General features: G+C 48.8%; 6 protein-coding genes across 6 annotated transcripts; 4 read left to right on the top strand and 2 right to left on the bottom strand.

Moving 5' to 3' along the window:
- Positions 1-337: 337 nt before the first annotated feature.
- FPOAC1_004872 (uncharacterized protein) lies at positions 338-1,762 on the bottom strand (the record flags this gene model as incomplete). Its single annotated transcript, XM_044849410.1, has 3 exons — positions 338-803; positions 859-1,063; positions 1,120-1,762. The coding sequence occupies 3 exons, from the start codon at positions 1,760-1,762 to the stop codon at positions 338-340; spliced, it is 1,314 nt and encodes a 437-aa protein (XP_044708120.1).
- Positions 1,763-3,243: 1,481 nt separating this feature from the next.
- On the top strand, positions 3,244-4,432 carry FPOAC1_004871 (uncharacterized protein; the record flags this gene model as incomplete). Its single annotated transcript, XM_044849409.1, has 2 exons — positions 3,244-3,516; positions 3,578-4,432. 2 exons carry the CDS (start codon positions 3,244-3,246, stop codon positions 4,430-4,432), a joined length of 1,128 nt encoding a protein of 375 aa, XP_044708119.1.
- A 928-nt stretch (positions 4,433-5,360) lies between these two features.
- On the top strand, positions 5,361-7,824 carry FPOAC1_004870 (uncharacterized protein; the record flags this gene model as incomplete). The annotated part of the gene is made up of 2 exons (XM_044849408.1): positions 5,361-7,439; positions 7,501-7,824. The coding sequence occupies 2 exons, from the start codon at positions 5,361-5,363 to the stop codon at positions 7,822-7,824; spliced, it is 2,403 nt and encodes an 800-aa protein (XP_044708118.1).
- Positions 7,825-8,004: 180 nt separating this feature from the next.
- Positions 8,005-11,318, bottom strand: FPOAC1_004869 (uncharacterized protein; the record flags this gene model as incomplete). Its single annotated transcript, XM_044849407.1, has 3 exons — positions 8,005-10,866; positions 10,921-11,235; positions 11,286-11,318. 3 exons carry the CDS (start codon positions 11,316-11,318, stop codon positions 8,005-8,007), a joined length of 3,210 nt encoding a protein of 1,069 aa, XP_044708117.1.
- Positions 11,319-13,555: 2,237 nt separating this feature from the next.
- FPOAC1_004868 (uncharacterized protein) lies at positions 13,556-16,630 on the top strand (the record flags this gene model as incomplete). The annotated part of the gene is made up of 4 exons (XM_044849406.1): positions 13,556-13,589; positions 14,429-14,759; positions 15,342-16,012; positions 16,089-16,630. The coding sequence occupies 4 exons, from the start codon at positions 13,556-13,558 to the stop codon at positions 16,628-16,630; spliced, it is 1,578 nt and encodes a 525-aa protein (XP_044708116.1).
- An 884-nt stretch (positions 16,631-17,514) lies between these two features.
- On the top strand, positions 17,515-19,077 carry FPOAC1_004867 (uncharacterized protein; the record flags this gene model as incomplete). Its single annotated transcript, XM_044849405.1, has 2 exons — positions 17,515-17,726; positions 17,775-19,077. The coding sequence occupies 2 exons, from the start codon at positions 17,515-17,517 to the stop codon at positions 19,075-19,077; spliced, it is 1,515 nt and encodes a 504-aa protein (XP_044708115.1).
- Between the last annotated feature and the right edge of the window lie 4,422 nt (positions 19,078-23,499).

Genomic DNA, 23,499 nt, shown 5'->3' with positions numbered 1-23,499 from the left:
AAGCTGTGGTGGCGCTGTCTAACATCAACTCGTGGGTTGTAGTACAGGCTGATGAATGTGCCTTTAATGGCAGGAAATGTCTATCGAATCAGGCTAATTGTGCCTGGGCACTCATTTTTGGACCAGTCTTGCCTCAACGTAGCTGGGATACATGAGAAGTTCGTATCAGAGCAAAAACAACGTCCACCCAGCATTCCATTTGGCATCTTTAGTGGCCCCATGTTATGATGGTGTCCCTCGGGTCGGCACATCCTTGGTTGCAGAACGGCATCGAAACTGTCGTCGATCTTGTGTGTTTCTTACCTTTTTCTCTTTTGTATGTTCTAATCCGGTGCTTCTAGTACGGCTTTTGGCCATACACGATGTGCATGGGCATGTATAGCAACGCCGTGTTGTCACTGTAAGCCCTTCGCACACTGACAAGAAAGACTTCAATCTGCTCACGGCTCCATCCCATCCCTCTAGACATAGGACCGAGAGCAATGGCTTGGATGCCATCGTTTAATATGGTGCGCCAATAGAGCCCGACAGTCTTGAGAACTTGATTCTTAGGCCAAGTTCCAAGAGGGACGTGGAATATTCGTTCAGTAACATTTATAAAACCGGCCGATTGCATCTTGGCAGCCAACTTGCCCCCTGCTGCGGCAGGGAAATCTACACCAAGTGCTGCAAGACCCTCGTTGATGTAAGTCCAGTATTGCGCAATTGGGTGATCGTATGGCTGGATGGCTTCACCCGTTCTTGCGTTGTGGGGGTAATGATGAATCTCTTGGAGCTCCATCCAGCCTCCAGGCTTCATGTGCCTTTCCTTGCATGAGTGTGATATTGGTGGAATGGCATTGGGGGGTTGGTACTCACTGTAGGGCGCTATCTAACAGCCGAGGCCAATCTTTGACCGCTTGAACGGTATGCCGGGAATGAATATAATCAAAGTGATTCTGGGGATGAAGCCAGGAAGACTCGACATCGTCAACCATAAAGTGAACGTTGGGTGGCAACCAAGTTGGTTGTATGGGCGAGAGGTCGATACCGAGAACATTGGCACTGGGATATTGCTCGCCCACTGTTTCAGTGTTAGCTGTCGGAACGTACACGCATGAAGAAGCAATGTGGTCTTACTCTCGATCGCCCATATTCCTGTGCCAGTCCCAATGTCGAGAATATTCTGAGGGTTGTCACCGAGAGGCGCAAAATGCAGTTTTTGGCCTGAGAGAAGTCTGACCATGGCATGCTTCATGTCTTCTCTCTCCTGTTCCACGTCATCGTTTGGAAAGTTGTATGCCCCGGCGCGAAAGCTGTGGTAACGGCGGCCATTCTCAAACATGTAATCCCGAACAGATGAGCCAATGGATGTGCTCGCAGAGCTCATGTTATCGCTCCCGTATCCAGCGTCGTCCGTAGAATTGTACTCGTCACTGTCTGCGACGATAGTTTCTTCGGCCTGAGCTAGAGCTTGTCGAGACATGGCCTCCTGCTCTGTAACCGACATTTCCGGGAACATTGAGATTCCATTCGGGTGAGTAAGTGGCGACGTGACCCCGGGATCATTACGTCGACACTGTTCCGATATGTCTGAAGTAGGAGAGTCTGTTGCGCGATCCGTCCGGCGGTATTCCTTCAAGGCATCGTATGGTTTGCTAGTTTCTGATATGTCACGGTCGCTTGACTTGACAGCACCAGAATGCAATTGGTCATGAACAGACAATTCATCACAATCAGTAGCATCCTCGCGCTGTCTCTTATTAGGCGGTTCCTGGTCCATCGTAGTTGAAGTGTAAGTGCCGGAAGGAAGACGGGTATAACGAAGAAGTGGTTGGCGTTTGGTCGACTTGGTGCGGATATAAAAAGACAACTTTAATGTCTAAATAATGGATGGATGATCTGCGTAGGCTAGGGCTTCGCCACAGGCCTCGATATATCGTAAAGGGTTGTGAACGAAAATGAAGATTGAAACAGCATGCACGGTCCGATGACGATATTACCAACTGGGGTAGATCTGAATGCCAAGGGGTTGTAATGGCAGTTGGTTGGTATGATGATATTTGGTGTCAAACCCACATGGATAACACGCGCAGAGGCAGGCAGATTCCTAGCAATGTGTTTGAATAAACAAATTCTGCAGTTGCAGGAGGAGAGTTACATGTCTAGAAGAAAGAGGCGTTTGAGAATACCTGGTACTAAGGTAAGTACAAATAGCTACCTCCTAAACACACTTAATGTACCTAGACCAGCGTAGGTTCATTCATCCTACCCGCATCTGCTGAAAGTTGGTGGGGCTTTTTCAGGCAAGGGACGGGCCCGACAGTTAGTAGTTGGTTGCGGTATAGATCGTGCCAAGAAAGTGGCAGTTTGCCGCCACTTCGATTATAAATACTGACAGATACTGGTTCTAGCCAAGCCGCCCAGTCTTGAGTCTTGTCTATCGTTCGAATTGATCATTGACAGTGACTCAAAGTTCGGTATCGAAGTGCCTCTCCCTCCCTCCCTCCGTTATTAGAAGCCCACTCAATTCTGATGATTAGGGCATCTAATTAGACGAATGGTCAGGCGAATCTCACAAACAAAGAAAATAATGGGCTGAACTTAACTCAACCTTGGTAGGTTCTTTCATGGTTTCCTAAACTACTTACCTAGTCTGCACTACCTATCTAACCGCGTTGTGGTTTAAAGCCCAACATGCTGCAGGCTGTTGGTGGACTGTCCGTAAACCAACCTCTAATCCAACATAACCGCGCCCCCCCTGAGACATTGGATTTGTGACAAATGACCAGGTGTAGGTAGACTCCTCATATATGATGTATCAAACGAGTCGTCACTTGATTAATAGCGGAGCGGTATCCGTATTTCCATCCGGATGGTCCGAGCAAATTCGCTTCACAGTGACAAAAGCAATGCTAGGTAAATAAAGTGCGGGAGAGAGAGAGAACAAAAAGAGCTGGATCAAAGCATTTGCATCAATAAAGCTGTGGTCAATACTTGAGGCTCCCTTCTCACCAATGTTTGACCAATAGTGCTAACATCCATACACAGCTTACCTACCTAACCATCTTTGACGTTAGCCTGCACAATCGATATGGTGGCATCAAAGGTCAGGGTCACCGAGACGAAAAGAGGCGCCCACTTTTTGAAAAGAAATAACTTATTAGACTGTTAATGTGACTTACTAACAACGCAACAACGTCATCGAGATTTTCTGTAAATCACTAACCCCAACTCATCACCGAGGCTGTCGGTATACTTCAAATGTCTCAATCCAATTTTTTCCATTGTGTTGGAAGCCCAGCATTCAAACCAGATGAGGCTATTGAAGACATCGACCGTCAGAAGGAAGCTGTCGATTATTTGCTGAAGAACGATCTGCACAACGCAAGTCGAGTACTATTCCAGCTTCCTGAACCAGATTCCTACACATATCATGCCATAACAAGTGTAAAACTAGCACAAGTACAATCTGTTGTGAATCTCGGAGGTACCAATGGCCTGCACGCTTGGTATCGTAACGATGATGGCTCACCAGTAAGATCTCGCCCATTAACAGCCCCTGAGAACTGGACAACAAAGAAACTGACCTTGACAGAGAGATCCGCCTCCTCAGACTGACGTTGAAGCATATGCCTCTATTTTCAGGCCATCAACGGCAACTGGTGCGGTCCTCAAGAACCTGGGAACCAATGCTAAAAAAGGCTCAACGAGAAGTGAGGTCGCAGCCAATCTAGAGAGAAAGCGATATCTACACCCGGGGCTTGTGACGAAACTCACCATCCCCAAGTGCAAAAAGCCGCCCAGCACAAACCCATATCTCGATTTTTGGATGTGGTCATGTCACTCACTGGAGTGGTGCGGTCCTTGCCCAGCATCAGAACGTGTTGCAACAAGCCATCACGTACTGCCCATCTTCATGCACCATTTTGGTTGTGCAACGCCAACTCACGAAAGCCTGTCTATTCTCAAGATCCTGGCTGACGGGCGCCCTATTGCGGATATAGGGTCAGGAAATGGATACTGGGCTTTCATGCTCCGTCGTTACGGCCTGACTGTACACGCGGTGGACAATATGCAGAGTGAATGGCGAGTCAACTGGGTTAATGACACAGTCATTTCTGATGGTGTTAAGTGGTTGCGCAAGAACGCCAATGGAAAAGAAATGGTTCTCTTACTCGTGTACCCTGTCGTTGGCGGCGGTATAGGTGGTGGCACTGAAGGAGGTTTTACGAGAAATCTCGTCGCTGCGTTTGAGGGCGACACTATCGCGGTTGTGGGTACGCAGAACCGGAATGGTTACACAGGGTTCAAGGGAATAACTATGGATGAGTTCATGGAGAGTGAGCATAAGGATTGGACCATGGTCACCAAGGTTGCTTTGCCTTCGTTTCCTGGAAAGGACGAGGCGCTATATGTGTTTCAACGGGGTGAAAGAGTGCCATCACAATAGAAGACAGTATTGAGGCCAAATATATTGTACTTTTCCATATAGACACCTAGCTGTTCTTTCTTCAGGCTCATGAAAACACCTCAGGGGTTGGAAATACCTTTGGTAGTACAAGTTTATAACCAGTTTTATGTTTCAGATATACAAATCTACAACAGCCCACTCACTAGGTAGAGAATGATGCCCAAACTTACTTACTGCCCACACCTTCTTGAGCCCAATATTGGCTCGGTAGATACTATGTTCAGGTGACGTAGTGGCTATCTCAAAACAACAATAGTCATTCTACAACGTCATGAATTTTCATGAAATTACCATTAACTGATACTATGATCCAATCTCAATACTATCATCTCTACCTACCTACCCAGCACAGCCCAGTGCAGCCCCGCAGAATGACAACCTATCCGTCCCCTTGTTTTCAGCCTCAGCCTCTGCCTCGTTGGAACCGCCACACTAAACCCCAGTTAAGCGGCCCGGTAGCGTTCGGGGTCACCCGACAGATGCGAGTTGAGACCCTCATAAGCTGTTTGACTGGTCTCTCATAACACCAAGAGCTTGGGTCTCTGCAGGTCAGGTTCCAATGCCAGTCAAGTGGAGGTAGAGTACCCTAGCCTAGCATTTCGGTGCGTCCGCCATTGACGCATGCCATCGCATCAGGCGGCCGGTTATTGTTAATTTAAATGAACGGGAAGCCTGGGATTTATTACCAATCCGCCATGATCATCTCTTGTTCTCTCGCATAATCACTAGGCATCTGCTACCTGTTCTCCATCCCTCCTCTCCTCTCCTCTCTCCTGTCTTGTTTCAGACATAACCAGAGAACGAGAGCCAACCCCGCGAGCTCCACACAAATAAATACCCCTCCTTCTGTTGCAGCTTCAGCTTGTGTCTTTGCGAAAAACCAGCAAACCTCCCAAAACGAGCGATTATGTCTTCTCTCCGACCTGATGATAGGTCCCGAAAGGATCGATCCCGGTCGCGCTCTCGTGATCATAGATCTAAGAGCGATGCTGAACGCCCATCCTACAGCGACTATCGCGAACCGAGCTACATATACCCAGAAGATGATTTGAATGACCGCACAAGACCGGGCGCGCCACAAGCAAGCGGCGCTCTGCCCTACCCCGATGAGGGCGGCATCTATCCTACAATCCCTGGAAATCTAGAGCAATACAGCTACGACTCTTATCAGCCCACTTACCGAACAGCCTCTCCGCCGAAGGACTCGCCATACAGATCTTCGCACGACAGGGTTGACAGTAACTTGCCAGGAGCATTCCCTGATGACAGCCGTCGCGAGAAAGATAAAGACCCATACACTTACAATGCAGAGCCCCGTGCCAAGGATGAGCAAGACAGATTCAGCTTTCTGCCACAGAAGTACATGCGCAAGCTTACTGGATCTCCTGGCGACAACAAAGAAAGGGACAATCGAAGCCGTAAAGATAAGCTAGACGATGACCTGGCCTATGGACAGCCAGGAGTCCCTCCGCGCCCCAAAGCTGAGACTGACGACTTAGCTTATGGCAAGGCCACAGGACTCCCCTCAACCGCCAGCCAGGTTATGACTACATACAACCCCCCTCCAACGTCTGAGGATGACTATTATGCTCAGCAGCAAAACCCCTACGGATATACTCATCGCGATCCCGCAAATCCATCTGTTGATCAGTATGGATCGCGCAGGTCCAGGGAAGATGTGCGCTACAATGAGATTTATGGCTCCAATGCCAATGTCGTGACTGCTGAGCCTAGAAGCCGTGATGACGAGAAACATCGCGAACGCCGTAGAGACAGATCTTCTGATCCTCGGGGCAGTTCAGACCTTCTAAATATTGACTCTGGGAGCCGAAAACGCGAAAAGTCACGGGACAGGTCTCGCCGACGTGAAAAGTCTCGGGAAAGATCTCGATCCCACAGGAGAGAAAAGTCGGGAGATACTCTGACTGTGGACAGCCATCACAGACACAGATCACGATCCAGGGATGGACGCCATAGTCGGAAGGACAAGTCTCCTCAGCCTCCAACTGAGAGGATGTCAGGCCTGAGCATCAACACCGGACTGACAGTCGGCGGCCTCGCCGTCGGTGGCTTGGCCGGCGCATCACTCGCAAATGCCCCACCATCGCCCATGCTCGAGTCCTACTATGGCACTTACCAGGACTGCTCTCCTATGCCATCTCCTCTGCTGCTTGCTGCTAAGTCGAGCGAGGATAATCGAGCTCTTGAGGCGCTCTCTCCGCTAGGGTCTGATAATGAAGAGGATAGTAGACGTCGCCGACGCGCCCGCTTCCACGACCCTGAGGACATCACAACCCAGCTAGCCCAGGCCCTCAAGGGGAGCCGTAAACCTGACACTGAGCCGCTCATCGAGATTCTACCAAGCTTGACACACGATCAAGTTATGAAGCTACGCGCTGATTACAAAGCGCTCGTCAAAACAGGATCCGAGCGCAAGGGCGTCAACATTGCCAAGCATATCCGTGCTCGTCTCAAAGATGAAGACCCTCTCCTGATGAAGGCCTGCTACTCCGTTGCCCTGGGTATATGGGAGAGCGAAGCATACTGGGCCAACTTTTGGTACCAGGGGGACAAGACTCGTCGAGAACTGCTCATTGAATCCCTCATGGGTCGCACCAATGCCGAAATACGTTATATCAAGGACGCTTTCACAGACAAAAAGTACGACAACAGCCTCACCAAATGCATGAAGGAAGAGCTCAAGGAGGACAAGTTTAAGAAAGCCGTCCTTCTAGTTCTTGAGGAGCGTCGCATGGAAGAGTATGATCATCACGGCCGCCTAATGCCAATCGACTACGCTCTGGTTGACCAGGACGTCGCTGATCTCCGCCGCTCCATAAAATCGGAAAAGGGTGGTGAGACAGCAATGATCAACATTATCGTACTTCGTAGCGACTCTCATCTTCGCGCAATTCTTCAGGAGTACGAGCGTCAGTACCGTGCCAACTTTGCGCGCGATGCTCTCAAAAAGAGCGGGAACCTTGTGGTAAGTTTGACATGTCTTTCCATCTGTTGACAAACCTTGTTCCATTACTGACATCCGTCAGGGTGAACTCTTGGCGCATATTCTTAACGGTGTCATCAACCGTCCCGTTCGCGACGCCCTGCTCATTCATCACGCCACCTCGGCGTCTCGCAAAGATGGGCTTCGTCGCGAGCTGCTTATTTCACGCCTTGTTCGATACCACTGGGATCCACACCATATGCGGGCTGTCAAGCAAGCTTACCGTGAACGTTACGGTAGAGGCATGAGAGACGCCGTTCGCGACGCGACGAGCGGTGAATGGGGCGAGTTTTGTGGTGAATTGTGTATTGCACGTATGCCTGATGACGTGAGGAAGTTTGACAAGATCAGCTATAGTACGCGATGAGCAAGCAGATTTATGATTTATGAAGAAATGGACATGTAGCGTTGAGTATATAAAGGAACTATACATAGAGTGATGAATATTGACCATATATGCAATTTTTATGGCATGTCTGAACACATATTTCAGCAGATAAATCGATGTGATGTATTTTTCTAATTCTTTGTCCAAATCCATCAGCTGTTATTTCTTAGACCCTCTGCCTCCCCTTTTTCCCTTCCCACCAGCACCTTTTTTACCACCACTGCCGCCACTTCCACTGTTTCCGCCAGCCATCATGACCCTCACCTTGCCAACAGGCACCACGTTGAAAGTCTCTTCAGGTTTAAGTGCCTTGATCAGCTCAACCTCGCGCGGCCACATTCGGTCTTTATCCCGAGCATTTTCATCCACAACGCCCTTCTTAGTAGAAACCGCCTTCCAACGCTCGAGAACCTCCTTGACTGCTTTACCCTTCTTGGTCGCACCAGGTTGCAGCTTGGCTTTGTACTTGTAGCGTCCGAGGGCGTTCCATGGAGCGCAAACTGGGATGATCTCAAGGATTTCGTCATCGGGAAGAGGTGTGCCAACAATAGCATCGAGCACTGTCATTTGGCTGGCCTCGTCTTCATCAAGCATCTCAACACCTTCCTCCATCATGACACGTCGAATCTCCTCATGTTCAGCTGTTTCCTTTTGTTGCCGCTGGTGCTGTGCACGACGTCGCTCTTTAGCTGCCGCGAGCTCTGCCTCGCGATCTGCTTTAGCCTTTGCCTCAGCCTCAGCCTTCTTTTGTCCAATGGTGGCTCCAATCAAAGATTCGGCAGCGGCTCGGTCCTCATCGTCTTGGTGCTTATACTTTGCAGCAATCTTTTTAGCTTTGCTCCGTTGACCTCGCTTGGGGTGCTTTCTAGAGGAGTTTGGCATATTGTTTTGCGAGCCTGTTTCTGAAGGCTTGCTGGCAGTCTCCTTCTTCGATTTAGCGGGTTCATCGCCGTCATCAGCTCCGTATTCCTCGGTCCGACAATCCTCTTCTTCTTTCTCGTCAACCTCAGCTGCTTGGTTCGAAGCCTTGTTGGTTGCTTCATCCGAGATCCTAAGCTCCGAAACACCTTCCTCGGCCTCTTCAACTTCGTCATCATGGCCTTCGCCCTTCTCAAACGCCTGAAGAGGATTATCACGAGACTCTTCATCATGTTTCTCATCTTCGGATTCATAATCAGAGGGTACGTCAGAATGTCCTGCACCGGACTCGTCGGCATCACCCATCATTCCTGCTGATTGGGGAGCACCAGAGCCTTCGTCGCCGATTGCGGAGTCAACATCGTTCAAGCGGTGCTTGAAATGCTTAGCTTTGCTCTCTTCGCTGATTCTAAAAGCAAGGCCCAGTCCAAGGAGAAGCTGGGCTGGAGGCAAAAAGTTCTTCTTTCCACGAACCATAAAGCTTCCGGCTTGCAGAAATTCTCCTGTTGGAGCAGATTTGGAGACTTGATCAGCGTTAACCCACCATGCAGGCATACCAGCTTTAGAATCCCAAGCATTTGATGAGCACACGGCGAGTGATCCCGCTTGGGAAAGCGTTGCGGGAGGTATTGGTGCATCCGGAGTTTTGGGTTTGTTCTTGATGATGACACTAGATGCTCCATGCAGATCAGCATGGCAGTAAATATCGCCTTTTCGAAGATATTTCTTGTATATGGTTTCGTTCTGCTGAGCATCTTTGCCTCCGATTACAAGATAACCGTCGGATGAGATGAACCAAGTGAACTTCTCGAACCACATCTGCTTACGAATAGGCTGGAGCAGAGCCTTCTCTTGTTTCAACCCCTTTTTAAGATCTTCGGTGATCTTTTGCTCCGCATTTTTCAGCGCCCTGGATGCTTGTTGCTGAGTTTTTTCTTCCTTGACAGCCGCCGTCTTTCTCTGATCGAAATACTCTCGTGCATTGCTCCAGGGGCTGAGGCCAAGATTGATCTCTACATTAAGCGCCTTGTTAGTCTGCTTTCCTTTGGCAGCTGATGTGCCTTCATCGTCGCCTAGTGCGCTGTTGTCGTCGTCGGTCTCATAAGGGTCATCTTCTTCCGGTTCAAACTCTTCTTCTGCCAGCTCAAGGGTGATAAGATTCTCGGCAAGGTTCAGAGGTAGATTGATAATCTCGGCAACGGGATTATGGCGCTTCTTCTCGCGTTCAACCAGCTTTCCAACATCCACCCAGTCCATTCCTTGATTGAGTAGCCCATTAACGGCATCCATAGCTTCCTGGACACGTTCGACATTCGCTTCGATGGCGGCAGCTTTGCGGAAGTTGAGAGTTTGTGCTTCTTGGAGCCCCTCAATCCGTTTGTTTTGTTCATTCTTCGCGGCTTCCAATTTTCGTTTTGCGGCTGCCTCGCGCTCAGTCAGCTTGGACTCGAGTCTTTGACCTTCCAAAGACGAGAAGAACTCATCAACGGTTTCGTTGTAGCCTTTGAACTCGAGAACCTCAATCGCGGAATCATTTGTCAATTTGTATGGGATAAAAGGGTGAAAGTCGTCGTATAGTAGGTTATCGCGCTTTGTCTTTGCCTCTTCGTTTCCTTCATTGCCTTCTGGCTTCTCTCGGCGTTTAGCAAATATATAGCCAGTGCATATTTCTGAGCTCGTGAGCTCTTCAACGATTTTACGAGCTTCCTGTAGTGACTTGACCAACTCATCCAAAAGAGTCTCGTTAGCTAGGACTTCGTCAGGCTTAACTGTGGTATCGAAGTTGTTTGTATGCAGCCAGTGATCCACAAGTACGGGAGGCAACTCTGTGATAGACACAGCCAGACTCTTTCTCAGATCACCGCCGGGTTTGCCCTTTTGCTTCTTCAATGACGTCGCATTGGCAGCCGCCTTTTCCACAGCCGCCTTGAGGGCATTTTGCACTCTTTCTTTGGTCAAGGGAGGAATTCCGCCATAGTTCTGCCTGTTCTCAAGAGAGTATTGCAGTCCAACTCTCTGCGGCTCCTGCCCTTCGCCTTCGGATACGGTTCTCGCAAGGGCAAGGATGTTCAAATCGGCATCTGTGAGGATGATGTTACCACTCTAGAGGCAAAAGTGTCAGTGAGTTTCATCAGAGCAAGGAGGTATAGGACATACAGCAAAGAACTCTAAGAACATGCGATATTGGCCATCGCTGAACTCAAACTCAAGTACTCTATCGGTGCCTACTTGTCTGACTGCCGTCAACCGTCTGGTCTTGAGAAACTTCCGGAGGCGCGCAACGAATATGGAAGGGGCCGCAGCGGTTGTGCGTGCGAACTTTGTCAGATGACAACGGAATCCGGTATCGATAATAAGCTGCTTCTTATTGTCGGGTTTCGCAAACTTGAGGAGAAGAATTTTGGAAGAAAGGTCGTATACATTGGAGAGTCGAAGAGTCACCAGGCGCTCCTGGAGCTCATGTGCAATGATCTTATGCGGCAGTTAGAAGAGGGCATGAGTAATTTTCACATTACACTCACTTTCACATCCAACGAAGAGAATCTTTGCTTCATTTTGAAGTATAGTCTCTAGACCAAGATACACGACCTTGAAAAACTCAGGCTCTACACTACATCATCGCGGCACAAGGCAAATCCCATCGTGGGGTATGGAGGGGCATGCTGACATCATCTGGGTTCCACGTGACTTTGAGCTTCTTGAGTGCCGGGTAGGAAGAAGCAGGAAATGTCAGGTAAATCATCCACGAAATTCGCTACCCAACTCTTGTGTATCTGACAGGTATGATACCAACCGATGACTCAAGCTGTGGGGGATTTTTGCATGACATCCTCGTCTAGATATCGCTAAACGTTGAACCCCAGAGACAAGGACTCAGTGGATTGATCGCAGACCCGCGTCGCAACACCACCTGGAGTATTTTTGCTCATAGTACTTCCAATGCGCATCAGACTTGCATTAGTACAACAGAGGGCGCACGTAACGAACGCAACGCATCATTACTTGCGTGGTGTTGATGGACAACATGAGCATACTGTATATCAGCATGTGTGCAGGCATTATTAACACACTCAGAGTTACCCTGTATTTCTCAGATAACGGCACAGGCTCTGTTCAAGCATTGCATTCACTATTATTTAATACAGTCTCAACCACTCGAAGCTGCCATATAATACTGAGCACATGACACCCGTTGAGCCGAGGAATTTTGATCAACTCATGCCATCAGCACAGCAAAAACATTGACAGTCGCAGGACTCTTTCGCACGGTACGGTGCAACGCTGGGACCGAGGCACGGATCTATCTAGTATGTATCAGAAGTTAGCTAGTGGGTGGTCTGAGATTACTATCCGACCCAACGCTGCAAATTGTCTCCTCAAAGGATTCATTGTCAGCAAATCGGCAAGTGCTTTTTTTTGGTTGTTACAGCAACTGCGAACCTGGACTTGGTATTATAGTAGCCTTGGCAGATCAGTGCTTCTAATTTAGCCAATTTATCGATATTTGAGGATTTGATATTAGACATGGAACATGGGACATGTTAAAAGTATCATATTGTGCGGGATATTGAAATTAATGTCTGACAAGGACATCTGTTCAATTGGTTCGGAGAAGAAGCTAGTGACAAGGAACAAACCTTCCTGCAGCTAATGGTGCTGATGATGACGCTGCATTAGACAGATATCGAATGCAATTGATAAACACGAAGGCTGGTGGTGATCGCTCACAAGTGCCCAATCTGGAACGAAGCAGAGGTAGACCTTGGCGGCTCACGGAAGCTCCGAGGCTACCAATGCTATCTTTTTGGACAGCTTTGGTATTGCGGATAATTCCGCTCGAGTATTGAGGCCATGGCTAGGCAAAGAAACTCAATGCGCTGACTGAGGGACGCGCTCAACGACAGGTCGCTTTCAGCTGTATGGGTGATATCTAGTTGCACTAAATAATACACTCGCATGAAAGGTCCGGCGCCATCCAATGGTAATCTTCCACGATATCACCCGTACTCGTTCATTAATGATTACGAGTTGAATCATGGATCAGCCGCCGAAGCTGCACTTGCAGCTGAGGAGAGGTTGTTGGTGTGCCGAGTTTAGAACTATTTGAGAGTCATTGAAATTAGAGAGGTTGGGGATTTCACATGGCCACCAATGGGAAGAAGGTAGCCATCTGCACGAGCCCACCAAGTCATCTCCTCAAACTGTGCTGCGACCAAATATTTGATTCCGGTTCTGGCTTTTGTACCACTTAGGTCATGCTCGACTACCAGAGGTCGGGCGGAAGCAGTCAGTCACGCATTGTCACTTTATCGGTTCTGTCCACATACGGATACACTAGGCGTCAACGGGCTTCAAACAGAGATCTAGAGATCTCATGAAGAACATCGACCACAAAGTGAGTGGTTGGGGATACTGTGCGGTGCCGACCCCAGCGGCAGCCAGGTTCCAACCCCTGATTACATGGTTGGAAAGTGGCGTAACTGCTCTGGCCCCAGGCGAGATCAAATTGGAATGTATGTTCGTCCAATGACGCGAGCTCTCCATGTTGCTGCCAGGCTCAGGAACGGACCAGCATGAGATCAGTGAGGTGAGTTTCAAGCGAGGGAGAGCAAGATCTTTGCGCTCAAATCCATGCTGCCATGCTATAATATACCGAACAGGCCAGATGGCGTCCAACTCAGTCGACCAGATCTAATGAACGCGGAGCGGTGACGAGATCGAAGCTTCATCTATCGCTTACGGGGTTATGTTCCACTTTCCATTAACGTTTGCAAGTTGCTGTTTGAGAGCCATGTCCAAAGCATGGACCGTGTCACATCTTCAAGGTAAGTCTGGAGGTGGGAAGAGAATTGCGTGGAAGAGGATGGGAGGATACAGTAACAGGCTGACGCGGAAAGCTACTAGGTAGGTAGCTCCCTGGCTAATGACTGGCTAAAGCTGGAGAGCAACTAGGCTAGGTTGCATCAGGTAAAGAGCTTCAAGAGCTATTGGAAGGCTGGCTGATTGTCTCTGGCTGAGACGCAGCAGGAAGGGTTAAAATGGCCGGCAGGCCAAGAAGGGGCTGCAAAACACGAAGTGGATGGTGGGGCCTTCCACATACGGGGTTGGGGCTGCGGATCTAACCTCGATTCGGCAAGAGGTAAATAAGACGACATGCAGACCCCCTGGCATGTAAACAAGACGAGTGGTAAACAAGCCATCAACATCAACAAGAGCGAATAATCGACACACCCATGGGGGTAAGATATGGCAGTAAGGCAGAGAGAGGTCAGGGCAGGATACGTGGGAAAGGGCTGGGCAAGAAGGGACACAACGGATCAACAGAACGCAGCGCTGCCGAGGGAGCAACACAAGTACAGTAACCGCTCACAGAGGCACAACTCGTCCAATCCTGCCCCCGTCTTCAAAAGCCCAGTTTCGTTCTGAGTCTTGTCCGGTCCCTCTTCTCCTCCTACTCCCTCCAATTATCGCCATCCACATCGACATCGTCAATTCACAACCTCACCCAGGCAAGAAGAAAAGAACGACTGAAGGCCTTCGCTCGCCATCACCAGGTTTCTTTTCCATTCTCTTCGACTTTTGTTTCGTAGGAACAAGAGCCAGAGAACTTCTTGTCTTCCTTTCGAATTTCGGAAGGTTGTATGAGAAGCTTCTCTCGCGCCAGCAAAAGTCGCAAATCTGGACTTTGAGGCACGCGTCCCCGTTCCCTTCAGTATCTTCCCATCGACATATCGGGAATCCGAATCCCACACACAGACCGTTACCGAAACAAAGACACACGAAGAGGTTGAGATCAAACCCCAACAGCCCGAAGCCGGACGGGAAGGTGAAATATCTTCTGTCTCCGTCACCGCCGAACAGGTCCCTCCTCCTCGCCAAGAGCAAGAGTTTATCGAAGAAGAGGTCCATATTACGCGTGAAGAAGAACATTACCACCGTCCCGGTGTCCATAAATTCGAGCACGAAGACTTTACTATCCGTGAAGACTCCCGACGGTACGTTCGATTTTACATTTCCTTTCATCACTATTTCGGTCGTATCTTTTTCGTTACTTCTTTGGGCAATTACACGGGGAATACGGTCTGAGAAAGACGTGCTTGCCCTATGCCCTGGGTCTGTATTCTCTCATCTCCGTGCGCTGATCTGGCCATGGAGACGAGCGAAAACAAGACTACAATTCATCACATCATTTTTGCTAGGCGAAAGCAATTGCCGTTGTCCCTGATCTTCTCCCAACCATCAGTTTTCACTTTCCTTTTTCTTGGTCTGGCTTGCCTGGACCATTACCCACCGCGCACGGAGCGCTTCAGTCCCCAGCCATCCCATTCTCGCATCACTTCTCACATCCTCTCTTCACACCCCTCACACACCCACCCCCTGCATGCTACCATGCCAACCCACCTCAGCTTGGCTGGATACCCAATTTGCTTTGCTTCCTCCCCGGCTCACTAGCGCCTCTAAGCCTGCTGGCCTGAGCAAGGCGGTGGAGCTATCTCAGGGGCCGCCCGTCTCCCGTTGCCATATGATACGCAAACGACTTACTATAGACATCCATCAGCTAACCCAGACAAATCTAGACCTCAACCTCCCTCTCAATACCAACCTTCCCAGTACCACCAACCTTCCCAGTACCACCAACCTTCCCAGTACCACCAACCTTCCCACTACCAACCACCTCCCAAATTCCAAACTTCTCACACTCACGTAGAGATCGACACCCACCGTCATCCCTACTACTCCACCCCCATTGATCTCGCTGAACGTGAATACCGCCAGCGTTACCGCCCTGCCCAAGCTTTTTCCACAGAAGACCCTTCTTCCCACTCTCATCCTCACTACCAACCTCAAGACAACTTCAAAGCCAACAACTACACCGTTGAAGGCCGACCCGCTCCCCAATTCCATTCCTCTGAGAAGACTGAAATCAACAAGTTTACTGTTGACGAACATTCCTCTCGCCCCCAGTACAACCACACCGAGAAGACCGAATTCAACAACTACACTGTTGACAGCCGATCTTCCCGTCCTCAATACAACAACTGTGAGAAGACTGAGATCAACAATTTCACTGTTGACGCCCGCTCTTCCCAGCCACGCTACCGCGACACCAAGACAACTCAAGTCAACACTTACGCCGTTGACAAGCCCGTTCCTCGTCCATCTTACAAGAAGGACGTGAGATTCACCGAACAAACCGTCGAAGCTTCAAAGTCCGACAAGTCCAAGATGGGTTACTACGACGACGAGGGTAAGTGAAAACCATCACCCAAGAGCGCAGTCAAGCTCTCTATTCGCAACTTAATTCATACTAACTCAACTAACAGGTTCTTTCCGCTCCGGCGGCATCCACAAGCTGGGTGACAAGTCCCGCGACATTGAGATTGACATTCGCGAGACTTCTCGTCCTGCCAATGACTGCTCTCCCAACACCGTCAGCATCCCCTGCCACCACATCCGCCTGGGTGACTTCCTTATGCTCCAGGGCCGTCCCTGCCAGGTCATCCGCATCTCTACCTCCTCTGCCACCGGCCAGTACCGCTACCTTGGTGTCGACCTCTTCACCAAGCAGCTTCACGAGGAGTCTTCTTTCATCTCCAACCCTGCCCCAAGCGTTGTCGTTCAGTCCATGCTCGGCCCTGTCTTCAAGCAGTACCGTGTCCTCGACATGCAGGAGGGTCAGATCGTTGCCATGACCGAGACTGGCGACGTCAAGCAGGGCCTTCCTGTCATTGACCAGTCCAACCTCTACTCTCGCCTCCACAATGCTTTCGAGTCCGGCCGTGGCTCTGTTCGCGTCCTCGTCCTTAACGACGGTGGCCGTGAGCTCGCCGTCGACATGAAGGTCATCCACGGCTCTCGTCTGTAAGCGTGTTCAACTGTTTTCTTAAGACGGGCAGCCGCTTGCAATGCGACTTCTTCCCAATGTTTAATTGAGTGAAGGGGCAGCACTACCAGTCTCACCTCAGCTGTGGGGAGCGGGTCTGGGCTGTCCCTTATCTTGCCTGTACAATGTCAAGTTTCATAGGGAATCTGTTGTGTCAAGATGGTTCGAGTTTTGTTTGTGTCGAGATTGGATAAATGATATTGGCTAGCTGGAAATACTGGAGTCTTTTGTGTAGATGGGAGAGTTCTGTACATGAACTATAGTAATTGACAATTGATTCCGCATCTACTTAACTATAACTATTCATCGGTTTGGTCCAACATATGAATTGATGTTTCTTGTGGCAAATTAAATGGCCTCTGCCGATGCTCTGTAGCCATCAAGGTATCATCTTGGGAAGCCCATACTGTCCAACAACTATACCCTCATCCTCTTTGACATATATCATTCATCTGATGTTGTCCACTTCTTCAATGGCCGATATAGTCATCAAACAAGTCCGGTAATTAGTCTAGTTTCATTTTGTCTAAAGTTTCCTGGATTGAACCGTATGCCTACTTTTTCAAACCACGTATCTTCTATTTTGGGAAATCTTCTCCCCACCCATTGCGACCCTTATCATCAAGGTGCTTCCCCGCGCGATGAAATCTAGCCCAAGATGGATGGTACTTAAGGCTGCCTCACACGCAAGGTCATGATTGATAAGAGAGCGCGTGACAACTTTTGGTCACCTGAAAAGTTTCCCTCAGTGCTCTTTCCTATATTCAGTCCATCTCATAACCCGATTAACTCAACCCGCTGAGGCTCACTAGAATTCTGTATACACGAACTGCGCTTGTCACCACATTCGGATATTCGTGGTGACCATGGGCGCTCAGTCATCAAAGCCGACACTTCATGAGAAGGCAGTTCTTGATCGTCTTCTTAGTCTCCAGATTCAGGATGACGAGGAGTTCGTCGAGATTAGTAGCGATCCTGAGAAGGCTCTCATGGGGTCACTGGTCCGAGACGCACAAGGTCTCTCAGTCCATGTACTTCAATCATGGCAGGCTTCTATTCTCAAGGACCCCAAGAACAAGTGAGATACCACTGCTGCAGTAACAGTATGTGACTAACTTGAGAAAAGACTCGCTCTTATAGCGCTGAGCTCAACCAACCCAAGACAGGTTCTCACTTCACTGGCGACCGAAATTGCGGACCAGCAGGTATTCAATGTTAAGATTCCGTTTGAAGGAGATCCTATCACAAATCAACGCTCAAGTGGTCGCTGCTGGCTCTTTGCTTCGACAAACGTCTTCCGCGTGGCCCTCATGAAGCGATATAACCTCGAGAGTTTCGAGCTGTCGCAGCAGTATCTTTTCTACTGGGATAAACTTGAAAAGTCCAACTGGTTTCTCGAGCAAGTCATCGATACTGCTGGAGAAGACCTCGAAGGTCGACTTGTCCAGAACTTGCTGGGCGATATAGTCTCAGACGGTGGCCAGTGGGATATGGTGTACAACCTTGTCGAAAAGTACGGCCTGGTGCCTCAGACTCTGTACCCAGATACTTGGAATGCCCAAAGCTCTGGCATTTTGAACAATGTCATCAAGACTAAGCTTCGCGAGTTCGCCCTTAAACTACGAGGATTAATCAACTCCCAAAACGGTGTTTCCTCCACCACACTTTCCTCGGCCAAGGACAAGATGATGCGTGAGATTTCTCTCATCATGACTCTTCTCCTCGGACCACCACCGAGTCCCGAGGATGCTTTCACTTGGCAGTACAACGACAAGAATGGCAAGGCCCATGAAGTCAAGTCAACCCCTAAAGAGTTTGCCAAGAACATATACAGCTCTGAGTTCCGTATTACATCTACCACAATCGACAGTATGATCTCACTCGTACACGATCCTCGTCACGAGCCACTCAACTTGCTCTCAGTATCACGACTGGGAAACATTGTTGGTGGACGCGGTGTGAGCTATGTCAACGTTGATATCGATACTCTCAAGAAAGTTTGCATCAAGATGCTAAAAGCCGGCATTCCTATCTTCTTTGGCAGCGACGTTGGCAAGTTCAGTGATTCTAAGTCCGGTATTATGGACCTCAATCTTTTCAATTACGAGTTGGGTTTCAACACTACTTTACTCGGGATGAGTAAGGCACAGCGATTGGCGACAAAAGAGAGCCAGATGACACATGCTATGGTGTTAACGGCAGTTCACCTCGATGAGGAGACAGGCGAACCTGTCCGCTGGAGGGTACAAAACAGCTGGGGCACTGCTGCTGGTGACAAGGGCTGGTTTGTTATGAGCGATGCCTGGCTTGATGAGTTTGTTTATCAGGCTGTTGTCGATCCCCGATTCTGCAGTAAAGAGGTGAAGGATGTCCTCAAAAAGGAGGCCATCGTCCTTCCTCCCTGGGACCCCATGGGTGCGCTGGCTTAAAGCAGGTGTTCCATTTGTCCACTCGGGGAGGCTGTGTCGCTTTATTTTTATTTTTCGCGTATTACAACTATGGGATCGATATTTGTTATATGGGTATTTTTGAACAAGCCATACTGAGAGCTATTACCATGCACACAAAGTTTTGCCAGCCAACAATGTTATTTCTTCGGTCACGTGTGTGTTGTCCTCGTAGGACATGACATGATGGATCGAAGATCGAGACAACACGATGTCACTATATATCCTGACATAAGGATTACGAGAATGTTATTTGAAGCATGCGTACCTCGGCACAATGAAGCTTCACCGCTGTATGTTATGGGGTACAAATTACAATAATCAATATATGTGTATTTGATCCTGGATCCTGGTCTGTCACTTATATGATCGTTGGTCCCATCTCTGACAAGCTGCGCTTGAAGCAAGCCCCGTCCCACATAGCTTTTGTACTGGTACCGTCAATGGCTTTTGGACATACCGACGGAACACTCAACTGTTCTCAGCTTAGTCTTCCTGTAGGTTGAGGGTTGAGGTGTCACGCTGTATGGTTTTGTTTCAGGCGCGAAAACGTACACAGAAAGATCAGCGCTGCTTGGGCCATATGGATGGATGCCCTAGATGCCCAAGCAAGCTCTCCGGGTCGAATATGATTGTTTTCTGATTGTCATCTTTGGTGCCACATTGCGGAGAAAGTGTTCGTATATACTAAGCTTATTTGTGATTTGTCGACATCAGTTTCTTCTGATCGCAATGAACCCCGTCAGACAACCTCATGTGACAGGAAGCACATGAGTTTCTTACCCCGTTGGAGAGGTCATAGCTTCATTTCTAACGACCAAAGAGTCAGCTCATCATTGACAGTGACTAGGAGTAGGCCACAGCCGCTCAGCGGTTCCGGCTCTCTTTGTGAATTTGTCAGATGCCAGTTACGAGGGTGTTCCTGGCCATGTCTAACCAGGATGGGCCTTCTTCAGCTACCGAGCTAAATGTCCGCACCAAGCCTTTCCATATCGGCTCAATCGAGTGAAAATCAAGTTTCTTATGTAGAAAGTATGCTGGAGTTGTGGATCTACTCGAATATTCGCTCAGATCCTGAGGTAGCGGAGGTCACATTCAGGCGTTGATCAAGGACAAGGGGTACAGAGTAGTGAGCAGTTATCATCTCAGAATATTGATGTGGCATCGGACTTGAAAACAATAACAAAGCCTGGCTGCAAGATTGGTCCGCGCTATGTGTTAAGTTAGAGGTATCTGCGTTGAGGTAGGCTCGCAAGGGGACCAATGCGTGTAAGCGAAATGGACTCGGTCCAACTAGAGAAAAGAGGAAAAGTTACATTCAAGGTTTGAAAGGTGAGGCTATCTAGATCCTGTAATTACCTATCACTTTTCAACTAGTCTAGGTACATGCTTGAGAACCCACATTCTGAACGCTTGCACGGATGAGACAGGAACACTCATACGATATTCCTCATGGCACAGAAAATTTACCAACTTGGTTGAGTCATGAGGACTCCTTCCCTTGTCAGTGCAACTGTCCTATCATGCGCCAGCAAGATGTCTCGAGCAGCCTTTTGCATCAGGCACTCGTCGAACGAGGTCGAGCTGAACTCTGAGTGTGGGCCGTTCCCTTGGCTGCCGATACAATGACAGGATGACAGATAACGCTTCTGGAATCCTGAGTTAATTCAGGGTGAGATGCGATGCTCATAATTGGACGGTTGGGGAGGACAGGAGCGGTTATAGAAGTATTCCATTGGATAAGAGAGGCTCCTTATGATACTGAGCATATTCATGGCATAAATTAGTATGGTTGTCATTATATTCTCGGAGCATTGCTGGGTTTATGGGTGTGTAAGACTGGTTGTTTGAGGTAACACAATTTGAGAGTTGTCAGTCGACTTCCTCTGCGGAATTGTCAACGCTCTATCACAAAGAAGGCGCACCTGTTTCATCCCATAGGTACCTATTAAGGTCAGGTTGGCCAAGTTGCACAGAGAAATAATGGCCCGTTGCTGGTTGCCTCTTGGTACTTGGCGGCTACGATACCAAGATATCGTTCTCCCTTCGTCTTGTTAAATATCTACCTAGTACCTATACAGATGTGTCGTCCTGTTTGTAAAAAAAAAAAAAAAAAAAAGTTCTCTCATGAGGATAACGCATACCACCTACCTGCCTAACTCTTTGCACGTTGCCTGACTGTTAAGCAAGTCTTGATCGATTTATACTATAACTTCCTTCCTCAGCCTCATCACTGCTGCTGGATATCAAAACTCTGTTGAGACCCCGACAGGCTACCCACTTGGGTTGGAATAGCCTTGCTGACGTCTCATTTGTGCCTGTTTGACCTCGGATCTGCATTCTCAAAAATTGCCAAACGACAGAAACGAGGCATCCAATTTACCCAAGAGTTTATCCTCAGCGGCGAAACGTTTGTTGCAGATCTGTTCAGATCTTGATTGTCTTCGTCATTGTCAGTCATTCTCGTCTGTACTCGTCTCATGCGGGCAACTTTTGGTTTTAACATTCGCCACAAGAAAAGATAAACGAGTTTCAAAAATAGCAGTGGAAACTCGACCAGGCCGAAGGGGGGGAACGGACGTCATTGCTCAGGCACCAGACAGAAGCTAACGTTACCGCAAACATACTTTTTACTCACGGATAACATCAAATCCGACCAATAGCTAATAATACAGAGCCTCACGATTCAAGAAGCAGTACGGTCAACGGTTCTAGCTCAAGTCTGGCAGCCCACATTGGTCTTGGTCTTGGTCTTGGTCTTGGTCTATAAGCTATTTGTCTCAAAACCAAGGGTTCACAAGGTCCCTGACCCTGGCATCAAAGCCTGACAACTCGATCCCCACTATATTGCAGTACACTAAGAATACCTAAGCGGACGATTGACAAAGTCACGTCCCGTTCGCTCTAAAAGTCAACCCCGGTGGACCTATCCGAAGCCCAAGACCCGGGCCCGAGTCTGGGATCAAGGTTGTTCTTCCTTCTGTTGGGTTTGGGCTTCTGTTTTTGCGCCCGAAGCATTGTTCCGCTGGCACTGTCAATGCTACATCTCCAGAGAGATTCCAACGTTCCATCACTTATTTGAGTTAGTGAGCCTGGTGGAAAGACCATAAACGCTAAGCACAGAGCCGGCTCCGCCCAGACACGGCGGGATATCCTTGGGATTCAACCTAACTCTCCTCTGGTGTGTGCGGTGTTGAGACGACAACAGCATACAAGACCGACGTTTAACGAAATTGCAATTGAAGAAGTCAAACTCGGCGAATCATATAGAGTCTGTAACGGGTATCCAGTGAGATCCAGCAAGAGAACTCTGCTGCATGCATCCACATCATCTCAACTGCAGACAAGAGGTACTCGATCGAAGGGTCCCTGTATGTATTATCCTTGGCGTTGACGACTGCACATCCTGGGCTGGTGACGTTCTCCCTGCCTCTTACCGAGACTACCATCCACTCCACACGGGCTTTGAGAAAAACGGTTTCATGGTGACTTCGACTGACGCCAATTTCTGTTCAGGTACCCAGCCTACACCTACCTAGGTAGTCAGTCTTATACAACGTACAAAGTCAGTTTGCGTTCTCCACGCCACCGCATCGATCGTCATCGGCATTCCCATTACCTCAATTGATACATAGCGTGTGAAAGACGTTGGGATTACATACCGTCGGCACACAACTAGATACCCACTAGACAGATAGCTACATACCATAACGGAGCATATCGCTTTTCTTTGAACCGTCTGGCGTATGTACCCCTGGGCCCTTTTCGGAGAAAGCACGTTGGTTCTCTGCAAAACATCGCCAACTGCTTCTTCTGTCATATTCTCCTTCATTCTCTCTTTCTGCACCTTTTCCCAATCTCTCCATAATTCATTGCCTTTTTGTTCTTCTAACATTGCCCCTCACCCCACCTCGACCACCTTTTGGTGGTGGACCCTCGTACAAGGACAAACACACGCACAGCGCAGAACAAAGAAAAGAAGTCGACTGTCAGGACTGACATCCTTTGCCCGATCGTCTTTCTTTTTATTTGTTTCAGATATACTGTCGTAAGTATTCCGTAATCTCAGTTTCTTGACAATCTGTGTCGTTCTGTTCCAGACTGACTGGTTCAGGAACGAGTGGAACCAACTCCAATTGTCTAGACATCAACCCATCAATCGACCCAAGAGCCAGCCAAGCAAAGAAACCAAATACCGCTTTGGTTGAATAAACAGCGGAGAATCCCGAACCACTTCCCTGTCTTCCTCAATCAGTCAGTGGCCACGTTTCGAGGTAGTGTTACTGTCGACCTTGTGGTAACTCCTTGAGGCCGGCGTCATCCAGGCCGCTATCGTCCGATTTCAACGCCAAAACTGTCAGAGAGAAATACTGCCAAAATCGACTGAGACTCGCTCAACAAATA

This window comes from Fusarium poae, chromosome 2 (assembly GCF_019609905.1).
Source record: "Fusarium poae strain DAOMC 252244 chromosome 2, whole genome shotgun sequence".
NCBI classification, from domain to species: Eukaryota; Fungi; Ascomycota; class Sordariomycetes; order Hypocreales; family Nectriaceae; genus Fusarium; species Fusarium poae.
Note: the sequence above shows the minus strand (reverse complement) of the source record. Positions and strands in the feature narration are given on the sequence as shown.